Below are 24,696 nucleotides of genomic sequence, written 5' to 3'. Positions count from 1 at the left end.
CCCACATATTGCCAATTATGAATAAATGTTTTATTAAGCCAACTGCCTATTTGTCCAAGATACTCATTACAGTCATGTCACACTTCTATCATCATTTATACAAACTGGATGAATGCAGGCTGTTGGTTTGTAAATGTTGTAAATAAATATGTATATATGGTGTATATTATTATTAATATTAATATTGTTTCATTCGCTTATCTTTTTGACCTGCACTGTTGGGAGTTCAGATCTTAAGAATTTCACTGTACCCTGCAATTACATCTGCGACGCTATGTATGTGACTAATAAATTAATCTAATCGATTCGAATCTAAATTCAGAAATAATTTCTTGGTGAGGAAACCTAGTCATACGTAGCTATAATTTACAGAAATCAGAAATGTTTACATTATTGCTGAATAAGGCTATCACAGTGAGTAACCTCTGATGAAGATTAAGGCTTCCTCAATGTAAAAATACACAGGGTCTAGGTGCTTTGTTTTGGAGCATAAACGTAAACTTCGCTCGATCCATCTACATGCATAACAAATATTTATGTGACACATGCAATTATAACAAGAACAACAGTAAATAATACATTTATAAATAAAACAGTAATGCCTACCTGAATGTTCCCATAATCGAAGCGGCTCTTGCTCGTAGCTGCTATGTCATGCCAACACACGGACACCACGAAACTAGCACAGAACAAAACTTTCACAATATCGACTTCACCGCCGTGTGAAAAATACGGTACGACATGCTACGCCGAAGCCATCGCTCGTGCTGCTGTTTTATTGGAAAATGCGAACTCGCACAGCTGTCCGTCTGTCGGCGCTTCCTCAAGAAGACGTATAACTAGCTACAGGCTACAACTACTAGACAGGGAGCTGTCCACCCTATCTCCCCTGTCCTCTCTGTGCTTACTGTATGGTATTGAGTATAGTGTATTAGAGATGTATTCCCTCTCAAGAAAGATAAAATTAGGGAATTATTCTAATGTAACTCTTATTATGTAAATTGCAATTAGGTTAGGGCATTTAGCCTATACCTATATAGCGACAGGTAGCCTAAAATATCTGTCGTTGTGCCCCTGAACAAGGCAGTTAACCCAATGTTCCTAGGTCGTCATTGAAAATAAGAATTTGTTCTAAACTAACTTGCCTAGTTAAATAAAGGTAAAAATAATGACTGACACAGTGAACCTACTCATAACAATGATACTGTATACAGTACACAGCAAATTGACCTTACAAATCTATAGCATGCAGGTGGGTCTGTAAAAAAAAAAGTAAAGAAGATCAAAATAGCTGAAAGTTGTGTTTATTAAATTAAATGGGGGAGGGTAATAAAATGAGTTGTGAATAGGGGGGGGTTGTCTCCCTCTTCTGGTGGCACTGATGTTTTTTTAGAAAGTGGGTTGGGGGAGGTGGTATCAGGGTTTCCCAAACTCGTCTCTGCACAGTTACTTTTTGCATCTTTTTTTGCAGGGGAAGCAAAATAGTCTTGCCAGGGCAGCTGTGATCCGCGGGAGGAGAGCCTGTTTTTTCTTCGGCTCATCTGCAGCCACAGTACCTGAACAGGTGACATAGAACAGGGCATGAAATCAGGGTCGTGTTCATTCAGGCACACAGTAGCAAAATGTTTTGAAACAGAAAACAAAAACAATAATTTGTTATTAGGGTTAGGGTTAGTTCCTCCCTGTTTTAGTCTGTTCTCTTCCATTTAGTGGCTAATGAATAAGACCCTGATAACTTCATCATAGTCTCCCGTCCTTACATTACAATAGTGTGCTGAAGACAGACGCACATGTTGACTGACAGAAATGAGGACTTACTATCATTGCCAAGAGGAGACACCTTGTTCTTCTTCTGGTCCTTGTTATTTCTTCGCCTCTTCTTTCCTGACTTCCTCACTTCTTCCTTCATAGCCTCTTCCTTATCCTTCTCCTTCGTAGAGAGAGAAACAGATTTGAGTTGATGCCTCACAATCAAACAGCCCAAATAACTAAACGATCTACTAGTTCTTGTCTGTCTCACATGTGTGGAGGTGATGTCCTCGAGGTCTGTGAAGAGGGCACAGCTGTTGGGCTCGGAGCTCTCAGAAATGTAGCTAATTACCTGGGACTTGGCAGAGATGGCTGAGCTTACAATGGTCTTCTCCAAACCAGTGCTGTCATCAGCCATCTCCGCTAGGTCCTCTTCAAGGGATTCCCTCCGGGCCAGGAGCTCCTCGGTGAGGGTGACGTCACTCCTTGAGGAGGTTGAGGAGTATGACCTCCCACTAGCACGGCTCCTCCTGGCTCCAAAATGGCCGCCGGAACTCCAGTCCTCGGAATAGTCATCTATGACTTGTGTGATGGTGTCCGCCATGCACCTGATGGCTGCCTCACCACCAGAGCGCGCGGCACGCAGTTGAGCCCGGTTGGAGTCCGAACGCAGGGACAATCTTTTAGCTGCAGTCTTCACGATGGCCTTCACCGCATCCTCCCCAATGAATTGGATGCTCTCCTCCAGGCCAAAGAGGACAGAGATGTCAGCATACTTCAGGGCATGCTGGACCTCCAGAAAGAGATCATTCATCAGCCTGAAGGGGTCATTGGCCCTCCTTGTCTGGGGGGACTCTGAGGCCTCCAGTCGGCACATGATGCCGTGGAGGATAAACTTCAGGGTCTGGGGGCTCATGACGGTGGCCCAGGGAGTGCTGCAACTGAGGGTGTCCTCCTCGATAAGGATCTTGCCTGGTAGGAGGGAGGGAATCTTCTCAAGGGCCTTGGTGGGCATCAGGGAGCACTCACTCACGTTGGACACCTCAGCTTCTCCCACCTCTTCTACCAGGGTCTGGGAAGGAGCTGCCAGTGCTGCATGGGTGGTCGTCACAGAGTTGTCCTTCAAGGAGGTGCTGGGCACTACCTCTTCTTCATCCAGGCAGGGTCTGGGCAGAAAAACATCCAGAGTCTGGGCAGGAGCTGCCCATGCTGCCTGGGTTGAGGTGGAGGGTTTAGGGTATGAGACAGTCATGGCACTCACAACCACCTCCTCTTCGTCCTTGGGTGAAGAGGGACACGGAAAGTCAGGGAACCTTTCCCTGGCACCGGAATCCAATCCTAAGAAAATACACTCATATTCTGAAATGGTTCAAAGCCACATTCATGTATAACACTATGCAGTATCTAGCACATTTACTATAATGGTAATACACGGGTTATTACACAGGTTATTACACTGTTATTACTGGTCATATGGGTAAAACAGGTTATAAGTGTACCTTTCTGGATGATGAGCCTGGCCTTGCAATCGTCGTTGCAGGTACTGTTCAGGATGTCTCCCACCCTGGTGGTCAGGACTTGGCAGACGGCCCCTGGTCAAATCAACATTTATTTAATACAGGGGTGTCAAACTCATTCCATGGGGGGGCCGAGTGTCTGCGGGTTTTAGTTTTTTCCTTTCAATTAAGACCTAGACAACCAGGTGAGAGGAGTTTCTAACTAATTAGTGACCTTAATTCATCAATCAAGGGTGGAGTGAAAACCTGCAGAAACCCGGCCTTCTATAGAATGAGTTTGACATTTGATTCAAAGTAATACTTCACACATAAAATGTCTCCAAACACTGTATAGAAAAATAAGAAAAAAAGGGGAGAGAAAATGAAAATACCATTACTGACAACAAGAGAAAAGAAAGAAGGGGAATGTGCGGGTGCAAAAGATGGTAAAAACATCATAATAACTAACCTAGTGCCTCCTTGTTGTCATCGGAGAGGGAGAGGGAGCTGGAGGACTGGAGGGTCAGGAAGCTGCCCTTCTCCAACAGAGCGGCCCACCTCCCACGGGACTCTGTCCCTTCCTCCTCCCCATGCCCACTTGACCAGGTGGAGTCGCTGTCCCACAATTCCTCCTCGCTGGATGTGGGGGTGTTCCCCCAGCCGTCCCTATACATCCAGTTAAAGTTGTCATTCCACATAATGTCTCTGCCTGGTGGGGTGGTCGGCAGACCCAAGAAGTTCTCCAGCAGATTCTTAATGGCCCGTTGGATGAACATGTACAGCACGTCTGTGAAGAATTCATTGGAGAGCCTACGGTTGGCAGCCAGGTCTTTCAGGATGGGCTCGGACCTGCTCTGGCGGGCCATTGGCCTCCTGCCCATACCGGTGTCCAGAAGCATCTGATACACCTTGCAGATGAGCTCCTTCCCAAAGTAGTGGACCTTCCCCCTGAAGATCATGTTGACCAGCTTCCATGAGGACAGGATCTGACCCAGGGGCTCCACTGCCGGGGTTGACTTCATGTCCATGATGTCATTCAGTGAAACATCATCCTCACTGCTGAACTCCTGGTGGAGTTCCCGGTCAGTGTCAGAGTGCGCCAGATGAATAATAACATCAAAGATGTTACTGGCTGTGAATCCTGCCTCTCTGTGGCCGGGGGTGGGAGTGGTGGTCTGGCTACTCCTTCTGCCGCCATGCCCAGACCGGGGAATGCTGGGAGTGCTGGCAGTCTGTGTCTCGTCCATCTCCCCAGCAGGGCTGCTGGTCTCCCCAACTTCCCCTGGCCTCTCCTCAAACAGGGCAAAGACAGGGAGGGACCCCTCGCTAAGGACTTTATGGACGTCACTTCCCTTGGGACTCCTCACTGACCCCAGTTCTCCCAACTCTGGCATGTTGGATTTGCTTGATCCCTGTGACGACCCAGGCCAACTCCCATTCTGGCTGTTGTTGCCTCTTCCAGTCCTCATGTGGTGGATCCGTCTGGCGGCCTCCTGGGCACTCTCACAGGCATCCCTGAACAGCTCTGAGAAGATTCTGGACAGCTTCTCTTCTGTCAGAGTAATACCTGGATGGGTGTTCTCCAGGTCATCCTCGCCAGAAGAGAAGAGGTCCTCCTGGGCCCTTTTCAGGATGTTACCCACAGACAGATCTGCTATGCCCTGAAGCTCCTTGTCGTTCTCAGAAGGGGGAGTGGGCGGCTGCCCGCCCAGGAGCCTTCCCTTCGGCTCAGAACTCCGCTGGTGGAACTTTTCAGAGACGATCTGGAGCACACCTGACCCCCAGCGGGACGAGTCTGACGACTCTGGTCTGGAGGTCCTGTGCAGAGCCATCACTGGGAGGAACACCTCACTGGAGACACACACCACCCACTCGATGATTTCGTCCAGGTCGCCTATTGTCACGTTCTTAGAAAGAGAAACAGAAAACAATCTGACAGCTAGTAGTTTTTATGTTACAAGATAGTTGTTTCCAATGATCACTCCACCCTTGAAAGCAGAAAAAATGCGGGACTTACCATTTGTTTGAGGAACTTCCTGATAAGCTTTCTCTGACTGGAAAACAAACAAACACCAGGAATCATTGGCAACTTAAACTAGTGTTTACATAGATTATATTTGTTCTGCACATATAGAGGTTCACAGCAGGACTCACGGGTGAGACTTCAGGAAGTTCGTTAGAGAGAACGCCTCAGGTGAAATTGGACAGGAGGCATCATCGCTCTTAGCCTCGGACGTCACATCACTCTTTGGGGTCAGGAGGTCATCAACAGATGGAGAGGAGATCATTATCTCCCCATCATTAGGTGTCAGGGGACCTGGGGTTTCTGAAACAGAAGACAATCAGAATTACCACCGAACAAGCTAGTGACCACCGTAAAGATTCTATTGAAGTTGTATAATCAGAAATAAACACTGTGTCACCAATACCCCCACCTGTTGTCTCCATTTGAGTAACTTTAGTGCCCTTCTTGATAGCTGGCAGGACACCTACAGAAAGAGGAGAGTCGTAGATAATAGTGGATCCTTCCACCATATATCCTTTTAGAATTGCATCAAAAAATCCAAGATTTTTGGAAGTGGAGATCAATACTCACTGTAACTGGTTGTTCGAGATATAAGAGTTTGAGGCAGTGCCAACACACCAACTACTTGGCGGCTTGCGTATATCACCCCTGACTTAGCCTCCCTAGACTTTTTAGCCTTGATAACCTCTCTGGCCTTCTTTTCTGCCTTTGCTATATTGGCCTCTCGGCTGGGCCTGGGGCCTTGTGGGGGCTTCGGCACAAGGTTCTGAGACATATAACAACAGTGGGGAAATCATATCACCATAGAAACCACCTATTTCACCATAGGCATGGTGGTACTAAGTGACATGTCACATAAGGGTTAACCTTAGAATTAGAATCAGAATTACAATACTATTAGTTCTAACTAGTAGGTGGTCCATGTGTCTTAATGGTGTTATTATCTCGTTGTAAACTGGTTTTAAACCCGTCATATTACTAGATTACAACTGGTCTCCGTTACAACCAGATGTTTTGCATCAGAACTAAAAGCTGTATCTTACCTTTAGAGAGCTGTCCTTGGGGCAGTCTCCCAGGGCTGGCAGCCTTACTCCATCATGGCCAGCGGAAATGACGTCTGTCTGGAGCACCTGCTCTCCAGCGCTAGCTTGGAGGGTCTCAGCCTGGGGTACAGATCATAAGGAAATACATTTAACTTAAGCCCTCCATTATTATGCCCGCTTCTCCAATTATAAATCATAACCTTAGAATTACAATCAGAACTAAAATCAGAATTCCAATACTATTAGTTCTAACTAGTAGGTGGTCCATGTGTCTTAATGGTGTTATTATCTCATTGTAAACTGGTTTTCAACACATCATATTACTAGATTACAACCAACTGGTCTCCGTTACAACCAGACGTTTTGCATCAGAACTAAAAGCTGTTTCTTACCTTTAGAGGGCTGTCCTTGGGGCAGTCTCCCAGGGCTGGCAGCCTTACTCCATCATGGCCAGCAGAAATGACGTCTGTCTGGAGCACCTGCTCTCCAGCGCTAGCTTGGAGGGTCCCAGCCTGGGGTACAGATCATAAGGAAATACATTTAACTTAAGCCCTCCATTATTATGCCCACTTTTCCAACTATAAATCATGTCAATCTGTTTTTGCAGCATATAGGCTATACTACCAAGAAGATAGCCCCATTACATATCAAGAGAGAAAGCCCCAGAATTAACAAAAACATTTTTTTAATCACTTATGAGACTTACTTTTTGAAGAATTATTCTCAACCGTTTATGATTTCTATCCATTGTGCTTTCAGGCACCCTTCAGATTGGACCTGACATTTTTTATAAACAAATACATTTTAAAATACATTTCAATTTTTTTTTTTACAAAATCTTTGCCCGTTTTGCTGTACTCACAGAATGTCATCTTTGTCCACTCAAAGTGATTTATTTGAACATGAGGATGACTCTCCTTTGTAAATCATCAACTCAACTGAGCCAGAAGTAGGCACTGAACCTTCTCTTGAGTGCGTTTACGTCATAGGCTCATATATTACGTCATGCCATTGTACACGATTACGTCAACTACAATAACACAGTGCGACCACTCTGGGAAATGAATGCATCGTTTCTGATCACATACGAAATCTCTATAAAGTTTACAATGTAACCCAATTCACTTTGGTTCAGTGAGGTTTAATCGTATTTTATGGATAAATGTTGCCCTCTGTTGGCCATAAATGAAATAGTCAGGAATTAAAGTCGCGCCATCATTAGTCTGCTGCACACTCCCACTGTTGGACTTTTAACAGCTACGGTTAAAATAACATCTATTTAGTGTCAATAATATGGACCAAACACATTATTATGGTCAAATAAATCTAATCATTGATGGGTTTGGTGAGGGAAGACAGATGTGGTAAGCTGATATAATCAGGGCAGGCCCACATATTGCCAATTATGAATAAATGTTTTATTAAGCCAACTGCCTATTTGTCCAAGATACTCATTACAGTCATGTCACACTTCTATCATCATTTATACAAACTGGATGAATGCAGGCTGTTGGTTTGTAAATGTTGTAAATAAATATGTATATATGGTGTATATTATTATTAATATTAATATTGTTTCATTCGCTTATCTTTTTGACCTGCACTGTTGGGAGTTCAGATCTTAAGAATTTCACTGTACCCTGCAATTACATCTGCGACGCTATGTATGTGACTAATAAATTAATCTAATCGATTCGAATCTAAATTCAGAAATAATTTCTTGGTGAGGAAACCTAGTCATACGTAGCTATAATTTACAGAAATCAGAAATGTTTACATTATTGCTGAATAAGGCTATCACAGTGAGTAACCTCTGATGAAGATTAAGGCTTCCTCAATGTAAAAATACACAGGGTCTAGGTGCTTTGTTTTGGAGCATAAACGTAAACTTCGCTCGATCCATCTACATGCATAACAAATATTTATGTGACACATGCAATTATAACAAGAACAACAGTAAATAATACATTTATAAATAAAACAGTAATGCCTACCTGAATGTTCCCATAATCGAAGCGGCTCTTGCTCGTAGCTGCTATGTCATGCCAACACACGGACACCACGAAACTAGCACAGAACAAAACTTTCACAATGTCGACTTCACCGCCGTGTGAAAAATACTGTACGACATGCTACGCCGAAGCCATCGCTCGTGCTGCTGTTTTATTGGAAAATGCGAACTCGCACAGCTGTCCGTCTGTCGGCGCTTCCTCAAGAAGACGTATAACTAGCTACAGGCTACAACTACTAGACAGGGAGCTGTCCACCCTATCTCCCCTGTCCTCTCTGTGCTTACTGTATGGTATTGAGTATAGTGTATTAGAGATGTATTCCCTCTCAAGAAAGATAAAATTAGGGAATTATTCTAATGTAACTCTTATTATGTAAATTGCAATTAGGTTAGGGCATTTAGCCTATACCTATATAGCGACAGGTAGCCTAAAATATCTGTCGTTGTGCCCCTGAACAAGGCCCAATGTTCCTAGGTCGTCATTGAAAATAAGAATTTGTTCTAAACTAACTTGCCTAGTTAAATAAAGGTAAAAATAATGACTGACACAGTGAACCTACTCATAACAATGATACTGTAGACAGTACACAGCAAATTGACCTTACGAATCTATAGCATGCAGGTGGGTCTGTAAAAAAAAAAGTAAAGAAGATCAAAATAGCTGAAAGTTGTGTTTATTAAATTAAATGGGGGGGTAATAAAATGAGTTGTGAATAGGGGGGGTTGTCTCCCTCTTCTGGTGGCACTGATGTTTTTTTAGAAAGTGGGTTGGGGGAGGTGGTATCAGGGTTTCCCAAACTCGTCTCTGCACAGTTACTTTTTGCATCTTTTTTTGCAGGGGAAGCAAAATAGTCTTGCCAGGGCAGCTGTGATCCGCGGGAGGAGAGCCTGTTTTTTCTTCGGCTCATCTGCAGCCACAGTACCTGAACAGGTGACATAGAACAGGGCATGAAATCAGGGTCGTGTTCATTCAGGCACACAGTAGCAAAATGTTTTGAAACAGAAAACAAAAACAATAATTTGTTATTAGGGTTAGGGTTAGGGTTAGTTCCTCCCTGTTTTAGTCTGTTCTCTTCCATTTAGTGGCTAATGAATAAGACCCTGATAATTCATCATAGTCTCCCGTCCTTACATTACAATAGTGTGCTGAAGACAGACGCACATGTTGACTGACAGAAATGAGGACTTACTATCATTGCCAAGAGGAGACACCTTGTTCTTCTTCTGGTCCTTGTTATTTCTTCGCCTCTTCTTTCCTGACTTCCTCACTTCTTCGTTCATAGCCTCTTCCTTATCCTTCGTAGAGAGAGAAACAGATTTGAGTTAATGCCTCACAATCAAACAGCCCAAATAACTAAACGATCTACTAGTTCTTGTCTGTCTCACATGTGTGGAGGTGATGTCCTCGAGGTCTGTGAAGAGGGCACAGCTGTTGGGCTCGGAGCTCTCAGAAATGTAGCTAATTACCTGGGACTTGGCAGAGATGGCTGAGCTTACAATGGTCTTCTCCAAACCAGTGCTGTCATCAGCCATCTCCGCTAGGTCCTCTTCAAGGGATTCCCTCCGGGCCAGGAGCTCCTCAGTGAGGGTGACGTCACTCCTTGAGGAGGTTGAGGAGTGTGACCTCCCACTAGCACGGCTCCTCCTGGCTCCAAAATGGCCGCCGGAACTCCAGTCCTCGGAATAGTCATCTATGACTTGTGTGATGGTGTCCGCCATGCACCTGATGGCTGCCTCACCACCAGAGCGCGCTGCACGCAGTTGAGCCCGGTTGGAGTCCGAACGCAGGGACAATCTTTTAGCTGCAGTCTTCACGATGGCCTTCACCGCATCCTCCCCAATGAATTGGATGCTCTCCTCCAGGCCAAAGAGGACAGAGATGTCAGCATACTTCAGGGCATGCTGGACCTCCAGAAAGAGATCCTTCATCAGCCTGAAGGGGTCATTGGCCCTCCTTGTCTGGGGGGACTCTGAGGCCTCCAGTCGGCACATGATGCCGTGGAGGATAAACCTCAGGGTCTGGGGGCTCATGACGGTGGCCCAGGGAGTGCTGCAACTGAGGGTGTCCTCCTCGATAAGGATCTTGCCTGGTAGGAGGGAGGGAATCTTCTCAAGGGCCTTGGTGGGCATCAGGGAGCACTCACTCACGTTGGACACCTCAGCTTCTCCCACCTCTTCTACCAGGGTCTGGGAAGGAGCTGCCAGTGCTGCATGGGTGGTCGTCACAGAGTTGTCCTTCAAGGAGGTGCTGTGCACTACCTCTTCTTCATCCAGGCAGGGTCTGGGCAGAAAAACGTCCAGAGTCTGGGCAGGAGCTGCCCATGCTGCCTGGGTTGAGGTGGAGGGTTTAGGGTATGAGACAGTCATGGCACTCACAACCACCTCCTCTTCGTCCTTGGGTGAAGAGGGACACGGAAAGTCAGGGAACCTTTCCCTGGCACCGGAATCCAATCCTAAGAAAATACACTCATATTCTGAAATGGTTCAAAGCCACATTCATGTATAACACTATGCAGTATCTAGCACATTTACTATAATGGTAATACACAGGTTATTACACAGGTTATTACACTGTTATTACTGGTCATATGGGTAAAACAGGTTATAAGTGTACCTTTCTGGATGATGAGCCTGGCCTTGCAATCGTCGTTGCAGGTACTGTTCAGGATGTCTCCCACCCTGGTGGTCAGGACTTGGCAGACGGCCCCTGGTCAAATCAACATTTATTTAATACAGGGGTGTCAAACTCATTCCATGGGGGGGCCGAGTGTCTGAGGGTTTTAGTTTTTTCCTTTCAATTAAGACCTAGACAACCAGGTGAGAGGAGTTTCTAACTAATTAGTGACCTTAATTCATCAATCAAGGGTGGAGTGAAAACCTGCAGAAACCCGGCCTTCTATAGAATGAGTTTGACATTTGATTCAAAGTAATACTTTACACATAAAATGTCTCCAAACACTGTATAGAAAAATAAGAAAAAAAGGGGAGAGAAAAGGAAAATACCATTACTGACAACAAGAGAAAAGAAAGAAGGGGAATGTGCGGGTGCAAAAGATGGTAAAAACAACATAATAACTAACCTAGTGCCTCCTTGTTGTCATCGGAGAGGGAGAGGGAGCTGGAGGACTGGAGGGTCAGGAAGCTGCCCTTCTCCAACAGAGCGGCCCACCTCCCACGGGACTCTGTCCCTTCCTCCTCCCCATGCCCACTTGACCAGGTGGAGTCGCTGTCCCACAATTCCTCCTCGCTGGATGTGGGGGTGTTCCCCCAGCCGTCCCTATACATCCAGTTAAAGTTGTCATTCCACATTATGTCTCTGCCTGGTGGGGTGGTCGGCAGACCCAAAAAGTTCTCCAGCAGATTCTTAATGGCCCGTTGGATGAACATGTACAGCACGTCTGTGAAGAATTCATTGGAGAGCCTACGGTTGGCAGCCAGGTCTTTCAGGATGGGCTCGGACCTGCTCTGGCGGGCCATTGGCCTCCTGCCCATACCGGTGTCCAGAAGCATCTGATACACCTTGCAGATGAGCTCCTTCCCAAAGTAGTGGACCTTCCCCCTGAAGATCATGTTGACCAGCTTCCATGAGGACAGGATCTGACCCAGGGCCAGGGTTGACTTCATGTCCATGATGTCATTCAGTGAAACATCATCCTCACTGCTGAACTCCTGGTGGAGTTCCCGGTCAGTGTCAGAGTGCGCCAGATGAATAATAACATCAAAGATGTTACTGGCTGTGAATCCTGCCTCTCTGTGGCCGGGGGTGGGAGTGGTGGTCTGGCTACTCCTTCTGCCGCCATGCCCAGACCGGGGAATGCTGGGAGTGCTGGCAGTCTGTGTCTCGTCCATCTCCCCAGCAGGGCTGCTGGTCTCCCCAACTTCCCCTGGCCTCTCCTCAAACAGGGCAAAGACAGGGAGGGACCCCTCGCTAAGAACTTTATGGACGTCACTTCCCTTGGGACTCCTCACTGACCCCAGTTCTCCCAACTCTGGCATGTTGGATTTGCTCGATCCCTGTGACGACCCAGGCCAACTCCCATTCTGGCTGTTGTTGCCTCTTCCAGACCTCATGTGGTGGATCCGTCTGGCGGCCTCCTGGGCACTCTCACAGGCATCCCTGAACAGCTCTGAGAAGATGCTGGAGAGCTTCTCTTCTGTCAGAGTAATACCTGGATGGGTGTTCTCCAGGTCATCCTCACCAGAAGAGAAGAGGTCCTCCTGGGCCCTTTTCAGGATGTTACTCACAGACAGATCTGCTATGCCCTGAAGCTCCTTGTCGGTCTCAGAAGGGGGAGTGGGCGGCTGTCCGCCCAGGAGCCTTCCCTTTGGCTCAGAACTCCGCTGGTGGAACTTTTCAGAGACGATCTGGAGCACACCTGACCCCCAGTGGGACAAGTCTGACGACTCTGGTCTGGAGGTCCTGTGCAGAGCCATCACTGGGAGGAACACCTCACTGGAGACACACACCACCCACTCGATGATTTCGTCCAGGTCGCCTATTGTCACGTTCTTAGAAAGAGAAACAGAAAACAATCTGACAGCTAGTAGTTTTTATGTTACAAGATAGTTGTTTCCAATGATCACTCCACCCTTGAAAGCAGAAAAAATGCGGGACTTACCATTTGTTTGAGGAACTTCCTGATAAGCTTTCTCTGACTGGAAAACAAACCAACACCAGGAATCATTGGCAACTTAAACTAGTGTTTACATAGATTATATTTGTTCTGCACATATAGAGGTTCACAGCAGGACTCACGGGTGAGACTTCAGGAAGTTCGTTAGAGAGAACGCCTCAGGTGAAATTGGACAGGAGGCATCATCGCTCTTAGCCACGGACGTCACATCACTCTTTGGGGTCAGGAGGTCATCAACAGATGGAGAGGAGATCATTATCTCCCCATCATTAGGTGTCAGGGGACCTGGGGTTTCTGAAACAGAAGACAATCAGAATTACCACCGAACAAGCTAGTGACCACCGTAAAGATTCTATTGAAGTTGTATAATCAGAAATAAACACTGTGTCACCAATACCCACCTGTTGTCTCCATTTGAGTAACTTTAGTGCCCTTCTTGATAGCTGGCAGGACACCTACAGAAAGAGGAGAGTCGTAGATAATAGTGGATCCTTCCACCATATATCCTTTTAGAATTGCATAAAAAAATCCAAGATTTTTGGAAGTGGAGATCAATACTCACTGTAACTGGTTGTTCGAGATATAAGAGTTTGAGGCAGTGCCAACACACCAACTACTTGGCGTCTTGCGTATATCACCCCTGACTTAGCCTCCCTAGACTTTTTAGCCTTGATAACCTCTCTGGCCTTCTTTTCTGCCTTTGCTATATTGGCCTCTCGGCTGGGCCTGGGGCCTTGTGGGGGCTTCGGCACAAGGTTCTGAGACATATAACAACAGTGGGGAAATCATATCACCATAGAAACCACCTATTTCACCATAGGCATGGTGGTACTAAGTGACATGTCACATAAGGGTTAACCTTAGAATTAGAATCAGAATTCCAATACTATTAGTTCTAACTAGTAGGTGGTCCATGTGTCTTAATGGTGTTATTATCTCGTTGTAAACTGGTTTTCAACCCGTCATATTACTAGATTACAACCAACTGGTCTCCGTTACAACCAGACGTTTTGCATCAGAACTAAAAGCTGTTTCTTACCTTTAGAGGGCTGTCCTTGGGGCAGTCTCCCAGGGCTGGCAGCCTTACTCCATCATGGCCAGCAGAATGGACGTCTGTCTGGAGCACCTGCTCTCCAGCACTAGCTTGGAGGGTCCTAGCCTGGGGTACAGGATCATAAGGAAATACATTTAACTTAAGCCCTCCATTATTATGCCCACTTTTCCAACTATAAATCATAACCTTATATTTACAATCAGAATTCCAATACTATTAGTTCTAACTAGTAGGTGGTCCATGTGTCTTAATGGTGTTATTATCTCGTTGTAAACTGGTTTTCAACCCGTCATATTACTAGATTACAACCAACTGGTCTCCGTTACAACCAGACGTTTTGCATCAGAACTAAAAGCTGTTTCTTACCTTTAGAGGGCTGTCCTTGGGGCAGTCTCCCAGGGCTGGCAGCCTTACTCCATCATGGCCAGCAGAATGGACGTCTGTCTGGAGCACCTGCTCTCCAGCACTAGCTTGGAGGGTCCTAGCCTGGGGTACAGGATCATAAGGAAATACATTTAACTTAAGCCCTCCATTATTATGCCCACTTTTCCAACTATAAATCATAACCTTATATTTACAATCAGAATTCCAATACTATTAGTTCTAACTAGTAGGTGGTCCATGTGTCTTAATGGTGTTATTATCTCGTTGTAAACTGGTTTTCAACACATCATATTACTAGATTACAACCAACTGGTCTCCGTTACAACCAGACGTTTTGCATCAGAACTAAAAGCTGTTTCTTACCTTTAGAGGGCTGTCCTTGGGGCAGTCTCCCAGGGCTGGCAGCCTTACTCCATCATGGCCAGCAGAAATGACGTCTGTCTGGAGCACCTGCTCTCCAGCACTAGCTTGGAGGGTCCTAGCCTGGGGTACAGGATCATAAGGAAATACATTTAACTTAAGCCCTCCATTATTATGCCCACTTTTCCAACTATAAATCATGTCAATCTGTTTTTACAGCATATAGGCTATACTACCAAGAAGATAGCCCCATTACATATCAAGAGAGAAAGCCCCAGAATTAACAAAAACATTTTTTTAATCACTTATGAGACTTACTTTTTGAAGAATTATTCTCAACCGTTTATGATTTCTATCCATTGTGCTTTCAGGCACCCTTCAGATTGGACCTGACATTTTTTATAAACAAATACATTTTAAAATACATTTCAATTTTTTTTTTTTACAAAATCTTGGCCCGTTTTGCTGTACTCACAGAATGTCATCTTTGTCCACTCAAAGTGATTTATTTGAACATGAGGATGACTCTCCTTTGTAAATCATCAACTCAACTGAGCCAGAAGTAAGCACTGAACCTTCTCTTGAGTGCGTTTAAGTCATAGGCTCATATATTACGTCATGCCATTGTACACGATTACGTCAACTACAATAACACAGTGCGACCACTCTGGGAAATGAATGCATCGTTTCTGATCACATACGAAATCTCTATAAAGTTTACAGTGTAACCCAATTCACTTTGGTTCAGTGAGGTTTAATCGTATTTTATGGATAAATGTTGCCCTCTGTTGGCCATAACTGAAATAGTCAGGAATTAAAGTCGCGCCATCATTAGTCTGCTGCACACTCCCACTGTTGGACTTTTAACAGCTACGGTTAAAATAACCTCTATTTAGTGTCAATAATATGGACCAAACAAATGATTATGGTCAAATAACTCTAATCATTGATGGGTTTATCAGCCAACGCTCAAAACGCTCCAAATTGGAATCAAAATCCTCTTTTGTAGCCTCAAACTCTGATACTCGACCGATGGTTGCCATTTTCACAGTTAATTGTTCAGTTTCCTTATATTCCTTAATTTTCTGAATAGTCATCTACTTCTTCACTTCAGAAGTTTCTGCAATTACTTCATTCACTGCACTCATTTGTATTAATGTACGTCCCTTCTTCCTTTTTTTTCCCCTTGTCAATATTTCTCCACTGAGATCGCCTAATTTCAATGGGTAGTGTCGCTATTCTGGACTCCAATAGTCTTGCTACTTGGCAGCTCCTGAATACTGTACTAGCAGTGCTAGCAGTGCTTAGACTTCTCTACTGGCGAAAGAAAATAAATATAACTGACGAATTACATAATTATTTTGAGTTTCATTACTCAAGCAACATTCTTCCCTTCAAGCAATGTCCGTTTATGTAGTTTAATCACCTCGTCGCCACTGTAATATTTGTGTTGTGGAGAAATGACCAGGCAGGAGACGAGAGTACAGTTAGATTTCGTTTAGTCAAAACCCCTCGTGCTCTACAGTTCGCGGCATTCCAGTGCGCATGTGCATTTCCTATTAGGTGTAGTAACGTAACACTGCCGTAATGCATTACTGCTTAGTAACAGCACAGTAACTAATATAAACAGATGTAGATCCCAGATACTACAGCTACAACTACTAGACAGGGAGCTGTCCACCCTATCTCCCCTGTCCTCTCCAAATGTGTAATAATGCAAATAAGGCAGACATTAAAAAATATAGCTTTAAACAGCAGCGTCAATCATAAATAGAAATCATGAACAGAATGGAGTGCTTCAGCGTTTTTACACCTTTTGCATTAGGTGGTACACACACCAATCAGATTACAACACAGCCAATGAATTGGCTTAATTAAGGTATCCTTTGTAGTGACACCGCAATTATCCACTCGTGTCTATTCTTTATTCTGCGGGGAGGCGGGGCTTGCATCGGTATACAGTGGTGTGCTTACTGTATGGTATTGAGTATAGTGTATTAGAGATTTATTCCCTCTCAAGAAAGATACAATTAGGGAATTATTCTATTGTAACTCTTATTATGTAAATTGCAATTAGGTTAGGGCATTTAGCCTATACCTATATAGCGACAGGTAGCCTAAAATATATGTTGTTCTGCCCCTGAACAAGGCAGTTAACCCAATGTTCCTAGGTCGTCATTGAAAATAAGAATTTGTTCTAAACTAACTTGCCTAGTTAAATAAAGGTAAAAATAATGACTGACACAGTGAACCTACTCATAACAATGATACTGTAGACAGTACACAGCAAATTGACCTTACGAATCTATAGCATGCAGGTGGGTCTGTAAAAAAAAAGTAAAGAAGATCAAAATAGCTGAAAGTTGTGTTTATTAAATTAAATGGGGGGGTAATCAAATTAGTTAGGGGGGGTTGTCTCCCTCTTCTGGTGGCACTGATGTTTTTTTAGAAAGTGGGTTGGGGGAGGTGGTATCAGGGTTTCCCAAACTCGTCTCTGCAGTTACTTTTTGCATCTTTTTTTGCAGGGGAAGCAAAATAGTCTTGCCAGGGCAGCTGTGATCCGCGGGAGGAGAGACTGTTTTTTCTTCGGCTCATCTGCAGCCACAGTACCTGAACAGGTGACATAGAACAGGGCATGAAATCAGGGTCGTGTTCATTCAGGCACACAGTAGCAAAATGTTTTGAAACAGAAAACAAAAACAAGAATTTGTTATTGGCAAGTTCAAGAAAGTTCCTCCCTGTTTTAGTCTGTTCTCTTCCATTTAGTGGCTAATGAATAAGACCCTGATAACTTCATCATAGTCTCCCGTCCTTACATTACAATAGTGTGCTGAAGACAGACGCACATGTTGACTGACAGAAATGAGGACTTACTATCATTGCCAAGAGGAGACACCTTGTTCTTCTTCTGGTCCTTGTTATTTCTTCGCCTCTTCTTTCCTGACTTCCTCACTTCTTCCTTCATAGCCTCTTCCTTCTCCTTCTCCTTCGTAGAGAGAGAAACAGATTTGAGTTGATGCCTCACAATCAAACAGCCCAAATAACTAAACAATCTACTAGTTCTTGTCTGTCTCACATGTGTGGAGGTGATGTCCTCGAGGTCTGTGAAGAGGGCACAGCTGTTGGGCTCGGAGCTGTCTGAAATGTAGCTAATTACCTGGGACTTGGCAGAGATGGCTGAGCTTACAATGGTCTTCTCCAAACCAGTGCTGTCATCAGCCATCTCCGCTAGGTCCTCTTCAAGGGATTCCCTCCGGGCCAGGAGCTCCTCGGTGAGGGTGACGTCACTCCTTGAGGAGGTTGAGGAGTGTGACCTCCCACTAGCACGGCTCCTCCTGGCTCCAAAATGGCCACCGGAACTCCAGTCCTCGGAATAGTCATCTATGACTTGTGTGATGGTGTCCGCCATGCGCCTGATGGCTGCCTCACCACCAGAGCGCGCGGCACGCAGTTGAGCCCGGTTGGAGTCCGAACGCAGGGACAATCTTTTAGCTGCAGTCTTCACGATGGCCTTCACCGCATCCTCCCCAATGAATTGGATGCTCTCCTCCAGGCCAAAGAGGACAGAGATGTCAGCATACTTCAGGGCATGCTGGACCTCCAGAAAGAGATCCTTCATCAGCCTGAAGGGGTCATTAGCCCTCCTTGTCTGGGGGGACTCTGAGGCCTCCAGTCGGCACATGATGCCGTGGAGGATGAACTTCAGGGTCTGGGGGCTCATGACGGTGGCCCAGGGAGTGCTGCAACTGAGGGTGTCCTCCTCGATAAGGATCTTGCCTGGTAGGAGGGAGGGAATCTTCTCAATGGCCTTGGTGGGCATCAGGGAGCTCTCACTCACATGGGACACCTCAGCTTCTCCCACCTCTTCTTCCAGGCTCTGGGAAGGAGCTGCCAGTGCTGCATGGGTGGTTGTCACAGAGTTGTCCTTCAAGGAGGTGCTGGGCACTACCTCTTCTTCATCCAGGCATGGTCTGGGCAGAAAAACGTCCATAGTCTGGGCAGGAGCTGCCCATGCTGCCTGGGTTGAGGTGGAGGGTTTAGGGTATGAGACAGTCATGGCACTCACAACCACCTCCTCTTCGTCCTTGGGTGAAGAGGGACACGGAGAGTCAGGGAACCTTTCCCTGGCACCGGAATCCAATCCTAAGAAAATACACTCATATTCTGAAATGGTTCAAAGCCACATTCATGTATAACACTATGCAGTATCTAGCACATTTACTATAATGGTAATACACAGGTTATTACACAGGTTATTACACTGTTATTACTGGTCATATGGGTAAAACAGGTTATAAGTGTACCTTTCTGGATGATGAGCCTGGCCTTGCAATCGTCGTTGCAGGTACTGTTCAGGATGTCTCCCACCCTGGTGGTCAGGACCTGGCAGACGGCCCCTGGTCAAATCAACATTTATTTAATACAGGGGTGTCAAACTCATTCCATGGGGGGCCGAGTGTCTGCGGGTTTTAGTTTTTTCCTTTCAATTAAGACCTAGACAACCAGGTGAGAGGAGTTTCTAACTAATTAGTGACCTTAATTCATCAATCAAGGGTGGAGTGAAAACCTGCAGAAACCCGGCCTTCTATAGAATGAGTTTGACATTTGATTCAAAGTAATACTTCACACATAAAATGTCTCCAAACACTGTATAGAAAAATAAGAAAAAAAGAGGAGAGTAAATGAAAATACCATTACTGACAATAAGAGAAAAGAAAGAAGGGGAATGTGCGGGTGCAAAAGATGGTAAAAACAACACAATAACTAACCTAGTGCCTCCTTGTTGTCATCGGAGAGGGAGAGGGAGCTGGAGGAATGGAGGGTCAGTAAGCTGCCCTTCTCCAACAGAGCGGCCCACCTCCCACGGGACTCTGTCCCTTCCTCCTCCCCATGCCCACTTGACCAGGTGGAGTCGCTGTCCCACAATTCCTCCTCGCTGGATGTGGGGGTGTTCCCCCAGCCGTCCCTATACATCCAGTTAAAGTTGTCATTCCACATTATGTCTCTGCCTGGTGGGGTGGTCGGCAGACCCAAGAAGTTCTCCAGCAGATTCTTAATGGCCCGTTGGATGAACATGTACAGCACGTCTGTGAAGAATTCATTGGAGAGCCTACGGTTGGCAGCCAGGTCTTTCAGGATGGGCTCGGACCTGCTCTGGCGGGCCATTGGCCTCCTGCCCATACCGGTGTCCAGAAGCATCTGATACACCTTGCAGATGAGCTCCTTCCCAAAGTAGTGGACCTTCCCCCTGAAGATCATGTTGACCAGCTTCCATGAGGACAGGATCTGACCCAGGGCCAGGGTTGACTTCATGTCCATGATGTCATTCAGTGAAACATCATCCTCACTGCTGAACTCCTGGTGGAGTTCCCGGTCAGTGTCAGAGTGCGCCAGATGAATAATAACATCAAAGATGTTACTGGCTGTGAATCCTGCCTCTCTGTGGCCGGGGGTGGGAGTGGTGGTCTGGCTACTCCTTCTGCCGCCATGCCCAGACCGGGGAATGCTGGGAGTGCTGGCAGTCTGTGTCTCGTCCATCTCCCCAGCAGGGCTGCTGGTCTCCCCAACTTCCCCTGGCCTCTCCTCAAACAGGGCAAAGACAGGGAGGGACCCCTCGCTAAGAACTTTATGGACGTCACTTCCCTTGGGACTCCTCACTGACCCCAGTTCTCCCAACTCTGGCATGTTGGATTTGCTCGATCCCTGTGACGACCCAGGCCAACTCCCATTCTGGCTGTTGTTGCCTCTTCCAGACCTCATGTGGTGGATCCGTCTGGCGGCCTCCTGGGCACTCTCACAGGCATCCCTGAACAGCTCTGAGAAGATGCTGGAGAGCTTCTCTTCTGTCAGAGTAATACCTGGATGGGTGTTCTCCAGGTCATCCTCACCAGAAGAGAAGAGGTCCTCCTGGGCCCTTTTCAGGATGTTACTCACAGACAGATCTGCTATGCCCTGAAGCTCCTTGTCGGTCTCAGAAGGGGGAGTGGGCGGCTGTCCGCCCAGGAGCCTTCCCTTTGGCTCAGAACTCCGCTGGTGGAACTTTTCAGAGACGATCTGGAGCACACCTGACCCCCAGTGGGACGAGTCTGGCGACTCTGGTCTGGAGGTCCTGTGCAGAGCCATCACTGGGAGGAACACCTCACTGGAGACACACACCACCCACTCGATGATTTCGTCCAGGTCGCCTATTGTCACGTTCTTAGAAAGAGAAACAGAAAACAATCTGACAGCTAGTAGTTTTTATGTTACAAGATAGTTGTTTCCAATGATCACTCCACCCTTGAAAGCAGAAAAAATGCGGGACTTACCATTTGTTTGAGGAACTTCCTGATAAGCTTTCTCTGACTGGAAAACAAACCAACACCAGGAATCATTGGCAACTTAAACTAGTGTTTACATAGATTATATTTGTTCTGCACATATAGAGGTTCACAGCAGGACTCACGGGTGAGACTTCAGGAAGTTCGTTAGAGAGAACGCCTCAGGTGAAATTGGACAGGAGGCATCATCGCTCTTAGCCACGGACGTCACATCACTCTTTGGGGTCAGGAGGTCATCAACAGATGGAGAGGAGATCATTATCTCCCCATCATTAGGTGTAAGGGGACCTGGGGTTTCTGAAACAGAAGACAATCAGAATTACCACCGAACAAGCTAGTGACCACCGTAAAGATTCTATTGAAGTTGTATAATCAGAAATAAACACTGTGTCACCAATACCCACCTGTTGTCTCCATTTGAGTCACTTTAGTGCCCTTCTTGATAGCTGGCAGGACACCTACAGAAAGAGGAGAGTCGTAGATAATAGTGGATCCTTCCACCATATATCCTTTTAGAATTGCATCAAAAAATCCAAGATTTTTGGAAGTGGAGATCAATACTCACTGTAACTGGTTGTTCGAGATATAAGAGTTTGAGGCAGTGCCAACACACCAACTACTTGGCGTCTTGCGTATATCACCCCTGACTTAGCCTCCCTAGACTTTTTAGCCTTGATAACCTCTCTGGCCTTCTTTTCTGCCTTTGCTATATTGGCCTCTCGGCTGGGCCTGGGGCCTTGTGGGGGCTTCGGCACAAGGTTCTGAGACATATAACAACAGTGGGGAAATCATATCACCATAGAAACCACCTATTTCACCATAGGCATGGTGGTACTAAGTGACATGTCACATAAGGGTTAACCTTAGAATTAGAATCAGAATTCCAATACTATTAGTTCTAACTAGTAGGTGGTCCATGTGTCTTAATGGTGTTATTATCTCGTTGTAAACTGGTTTTCAACCCGTCATATTACTAGATTACAACCAACTGGTCTCCGTTACAACCAGACGTTTTGCATCAGAACTAAAAGCTGTTTCTTACCTTTAGAGGGCTGTCCTTGGGGCAGTCTCCCAGGGCTGGCAGCCTTACTCCATCATGGCCAGCAGAATGGACGTCTGTCTGGAGCACCTGCTCTCCAGCACTAGCTTGGAGGGTCCTAGCCTGGGGTACAGGATCATAAGGAAATACATTTAACTTAAGCCCTCCATTATTATGCCCACTTTTCCAACTATAAATCATAACCTTATATTTACAATCAGAATTCCAATACTATTAGTTCTAACTAGTAGGTGGTCCATGTGTCTTAATGGTGTTATTATCTCGTTGTAAACTGGTTTTCAACACATCATATTACTAGATTACAACCAACTGGTCTCCGTTACAACCAGACGTTTTGCATCAGAACTAAAAGCTGTTTCTTACCTTTAGAGGGCTGTCCTTGGGGCAGTCTCCCAGGGCTGGCAGCCTTACTCCATCATGGCCAGCAGAAATGACGTCTGTCTGGAGCACCTGCTCTCCAGCACTAGCTTGGAGGGTCCTAGCCTGGGGTACAGGATCATAAGGAAATACATTTAACTTAAGCCCTCCATTATTATGCCCACTTTTCCAACTATAAATCATGTCAATCTGTTTTTACAGCATATAGGCTATACTACCAAGAAGATAGCCCCATTACATATCAAGAGAGAAAGCCCCAGAATTAACAAAAACATTTTTTTAATCACTTATGAGACTTACTTTTTGAAGAATTATTCTCAACCGTTTATGATTTCTATCCATTGTGCTTTCAGGCACCCTTCAGATTGGACCTGACATTTTTTATAAACAAATACATTTTAAAATACATTTCAATTTTTTTTTTTTACAAAATCTTGGCCCGTTTTGCTGTACTCACAGAATGTCATCTTTGTCCACTCAAAGTGATTTATTTGAACATGAGGATGACTCTCCTTTGTAAATCATCAACTCAACTGAGCCAGAAGTAAGCACTGAACCTTCTCTTGAGTGCGTTTAAGTCATAGGCTCATATATTACGTCATGCCATTGTACACGATTACGTCAACTACAATAACACAGTGCGACCACTCTGGGAAATGAATGCATCGTTTCTGATCACATACGAAATCTCTATAAAGTTTACAGTGTAACCCAATTCACTTTGGTTCAGTGAGGTTTAATCGTATTTTATGGATAAATGTTGCCCTCTGTTGGCCATAACTGAAATAGTCAGGAATTAAAGTCGCGCCATCATTAGTCTGCTGCACACTCCCACTGTTGGACTTTTAACAGCTACGGTTAAAATAACCTCTATTTAGTGTCAATAATATGGACCAAACAAATGATTATGGTCAAATAACTCTAATCATTGATGGGTTTATCAGCCAACGCTCAAAACGCTCCAAATTGGAATCAAAATCCTCTTTTGTAGCCTCAAACTCTGATACTCGACCGATGGTTGCCATTTTCACAGTTAATTGTTCAGTTTCCTTATATTCCTTAATTTTCTGAATAGTCATCTACTTCTTCACTTCAGAAGTTTCTGCAATTACTTCATTCACTGCACTCATTTGTATTAATGTACGTCCCTTCTTCCTTTTTTTTCCCCTTGTCAATATTTCTCCACTGAGATCGCCTAATTTCAATGGGTAGTGTCGCTATTCTGGACTCCAATAGTCTTGCTACTTGGCAGCTCCTGAATACTGTACTAGCAGTGCTAGCAGTGCTTAGACTTCTCTACTGGCGAAAGAAAATAAATATAACTGACGAATTACATAATTATTTTGAGTTTCATTACTCAAGCAACATTCTTCCCTTCAAGCAATGTCCGTTTATGTAGTTTAATCACCTCGTCGCCACTGTAATATTTGTGTTGTGGAGAAATGACCAGGCAGGAGACGAGAGTACAGTTAGATTTCGTTTAGTCAAAACCCCTCGTGCTCTACAGTTCGCGGCATTCCAGTGCGCATGTGCATTTCCTATTAGGTGTAGTAACGTAACACTGCCGTAATGCATTACTGCTTAGTAACAGCACAGTAACTAATATAAACAGATGTAGATCCCAGATACTACAGCTACAACTACTAGACAGGGAGCTGTCCACCCTATCTCCCCTGTCCTCTCCAAATGTGTAATAATGCAAATAAGGCAGACATTAAAAAATATAGCTTTAAACAGCAGCGTCAATCATAAATAGAAATCATGAACAGAATGGAGTGCTTCAGCGTTTTTACACCTTTTGCATTAGGTGGTACACACACCAATCAGATTACAACACAGCCAATGAATTGGCTTAATTAAGGTATCCTTTGTAGTGACACCGCAATTATCCACTCGTGTCTATTCTTTATTCTGCGGGGAGGCGGGGCTTGCATCGGTATACAGTGGTGTGCTTACTGTATGGTATTGAGTATAGTGTATTAGAGATTTATTCCCTCTCAAGAAAGATACAATTAGGGAATTATTCTATTGTAACTCTTATTATGTAAATTGCAATTAGGTTAGGGCATTTAGCCTATACCTATATAGCGACAGGTAGCCTAAAATATATGTTGTTCTGCCCCTGAACAAGGCAGTTAACCCAATGTTCCTAGGTCGTCATTGAAAATAAGAATTTGTTCT

The 24,696-nt window shown here is 45.2% G+C and overlaps 3 protein-coding genes across 3 annotated transcripts; all 3 read right to left on the bottom strand.

The window, feature by feature from the left end:
* Nucleotides 1-1,227: 1,227 nt before the first annotated feature.
* LOC110515068 lies at nucleotides 1,228-6,308 on the bottom strand. Its single transcript, XM_036948362.1, has 8 exons — nucleotides 5,681-6,308; nucleotides 5,400-5,571; nucleotides 5,263-5,299; nucleotides 3,715-5,152; nucleotides 3,249-3,341; nucleotides 2,102-3,087; nucleotides 1,819-1,930; nucleotides 1,228-1,556 (listed from the first exon to the last, which is right to left on the bottom strand). The coding sequence occupies exons 1-8, from the start codon at nucleotides 5,778-5,780 to the stop codon at nucleotides 1,447-1,449; spliced, it is 3,048 nt and encodes a 1,015-aa protein (XP_036804257.1). The 5' UTR covers nucleotides 5,781-6,308; the 3' UTR covers nucleotides 1,228-1,446.
* A 2,675-nt stretch (nucleotides 6,309-8,983) lies between these two features.
* Nucleotides 8,984-15,624, bottom strand: LOC110493582. The gene is made up of 9 exons (XM_036949539.1): nucleotides 13,999-15,624; nucleotides 13,361-13,414; nucleotides 13,082-13,253; nucleotides 12,945-12,981; nucleotides 11,406-12,834; nucleotides 10,940-11,032; nucleotides 9,793-10,778; nucleotides 9,516-9,621; nucleotides 8,984-9,248 (listed from the first exon to the last, which is right to left on the bottom strand). Exons 2-9 carry the CDS (start codon nucleotides 13,371-13,373, stop codon nucleotides 9,139-9,141), a joined length of 2,946 nt encoding a protein of 981 aa, XP_036805434.1. The 5' UTR covers nucleotides 13,374-13,414; nucleotides 13,999-15,624; the 3' UTR covers nucleotides 8,984-9,138.
* A 1,486-nt stretch (nucleotides 15,625-17,110) lies between these two features.
* On the bottom strand, nucleotides 17,111-23,540 carry LOC118940115. Its single transcript, XM_036948361.1, has 12 exons — nucleotides 23,523-23,540; nucleotides 22,501-22,620; nucleotides 22,120-22,239; nucleotides 21,691-21,838; nucleotides 21,482-21,535; nucleotides 21,203-21,374; nucleotides 21,066-21,102; nucleotides 19,527-20,955; nucleotides 19,062-19,154; nucleotides 17,915-18,900; nucleotides 17,632-17,743; nucleotides 17,111-17,367 (listed from the first exon to the last, which is right to left on the bottom strand). The coding sequence occupies exons 1-12, from the start codon at nucleotides 23,538-23,540 to the stop codon at nucleotides 17,258-17,260; spliced, it is 3,399 nt and encodes a 1,132-aa protein (XP_036804256.1). The 3' UTR covers nucleotides 17,111-17,257.
* Nucleotides 23,541-24,696: the final 1,156 nt, after the last annotated feature.

The sequence above is a fragment of the Oncorhynchus mykiss genome, chromosome 17 (genome assembly GCF_013265735.2).
Source record: "Oncorhynchus mykiss isolate Arlee chromosome 17, USDA_OmykA_1.1, whole genome shotgun sequence".
Lineage (NCBI taxonomy): Eukaryota > Metazoa > Chordata > Actinopteri > Salmoniformes > Salmonidae > Oncorhynchus > Oncorhynchus mykiss.
The sequence above is the reverse complement of the archived record's forward strand: the minus strand, read 5'-3'. Positions and strand labels throughout refer to the sequence as shown.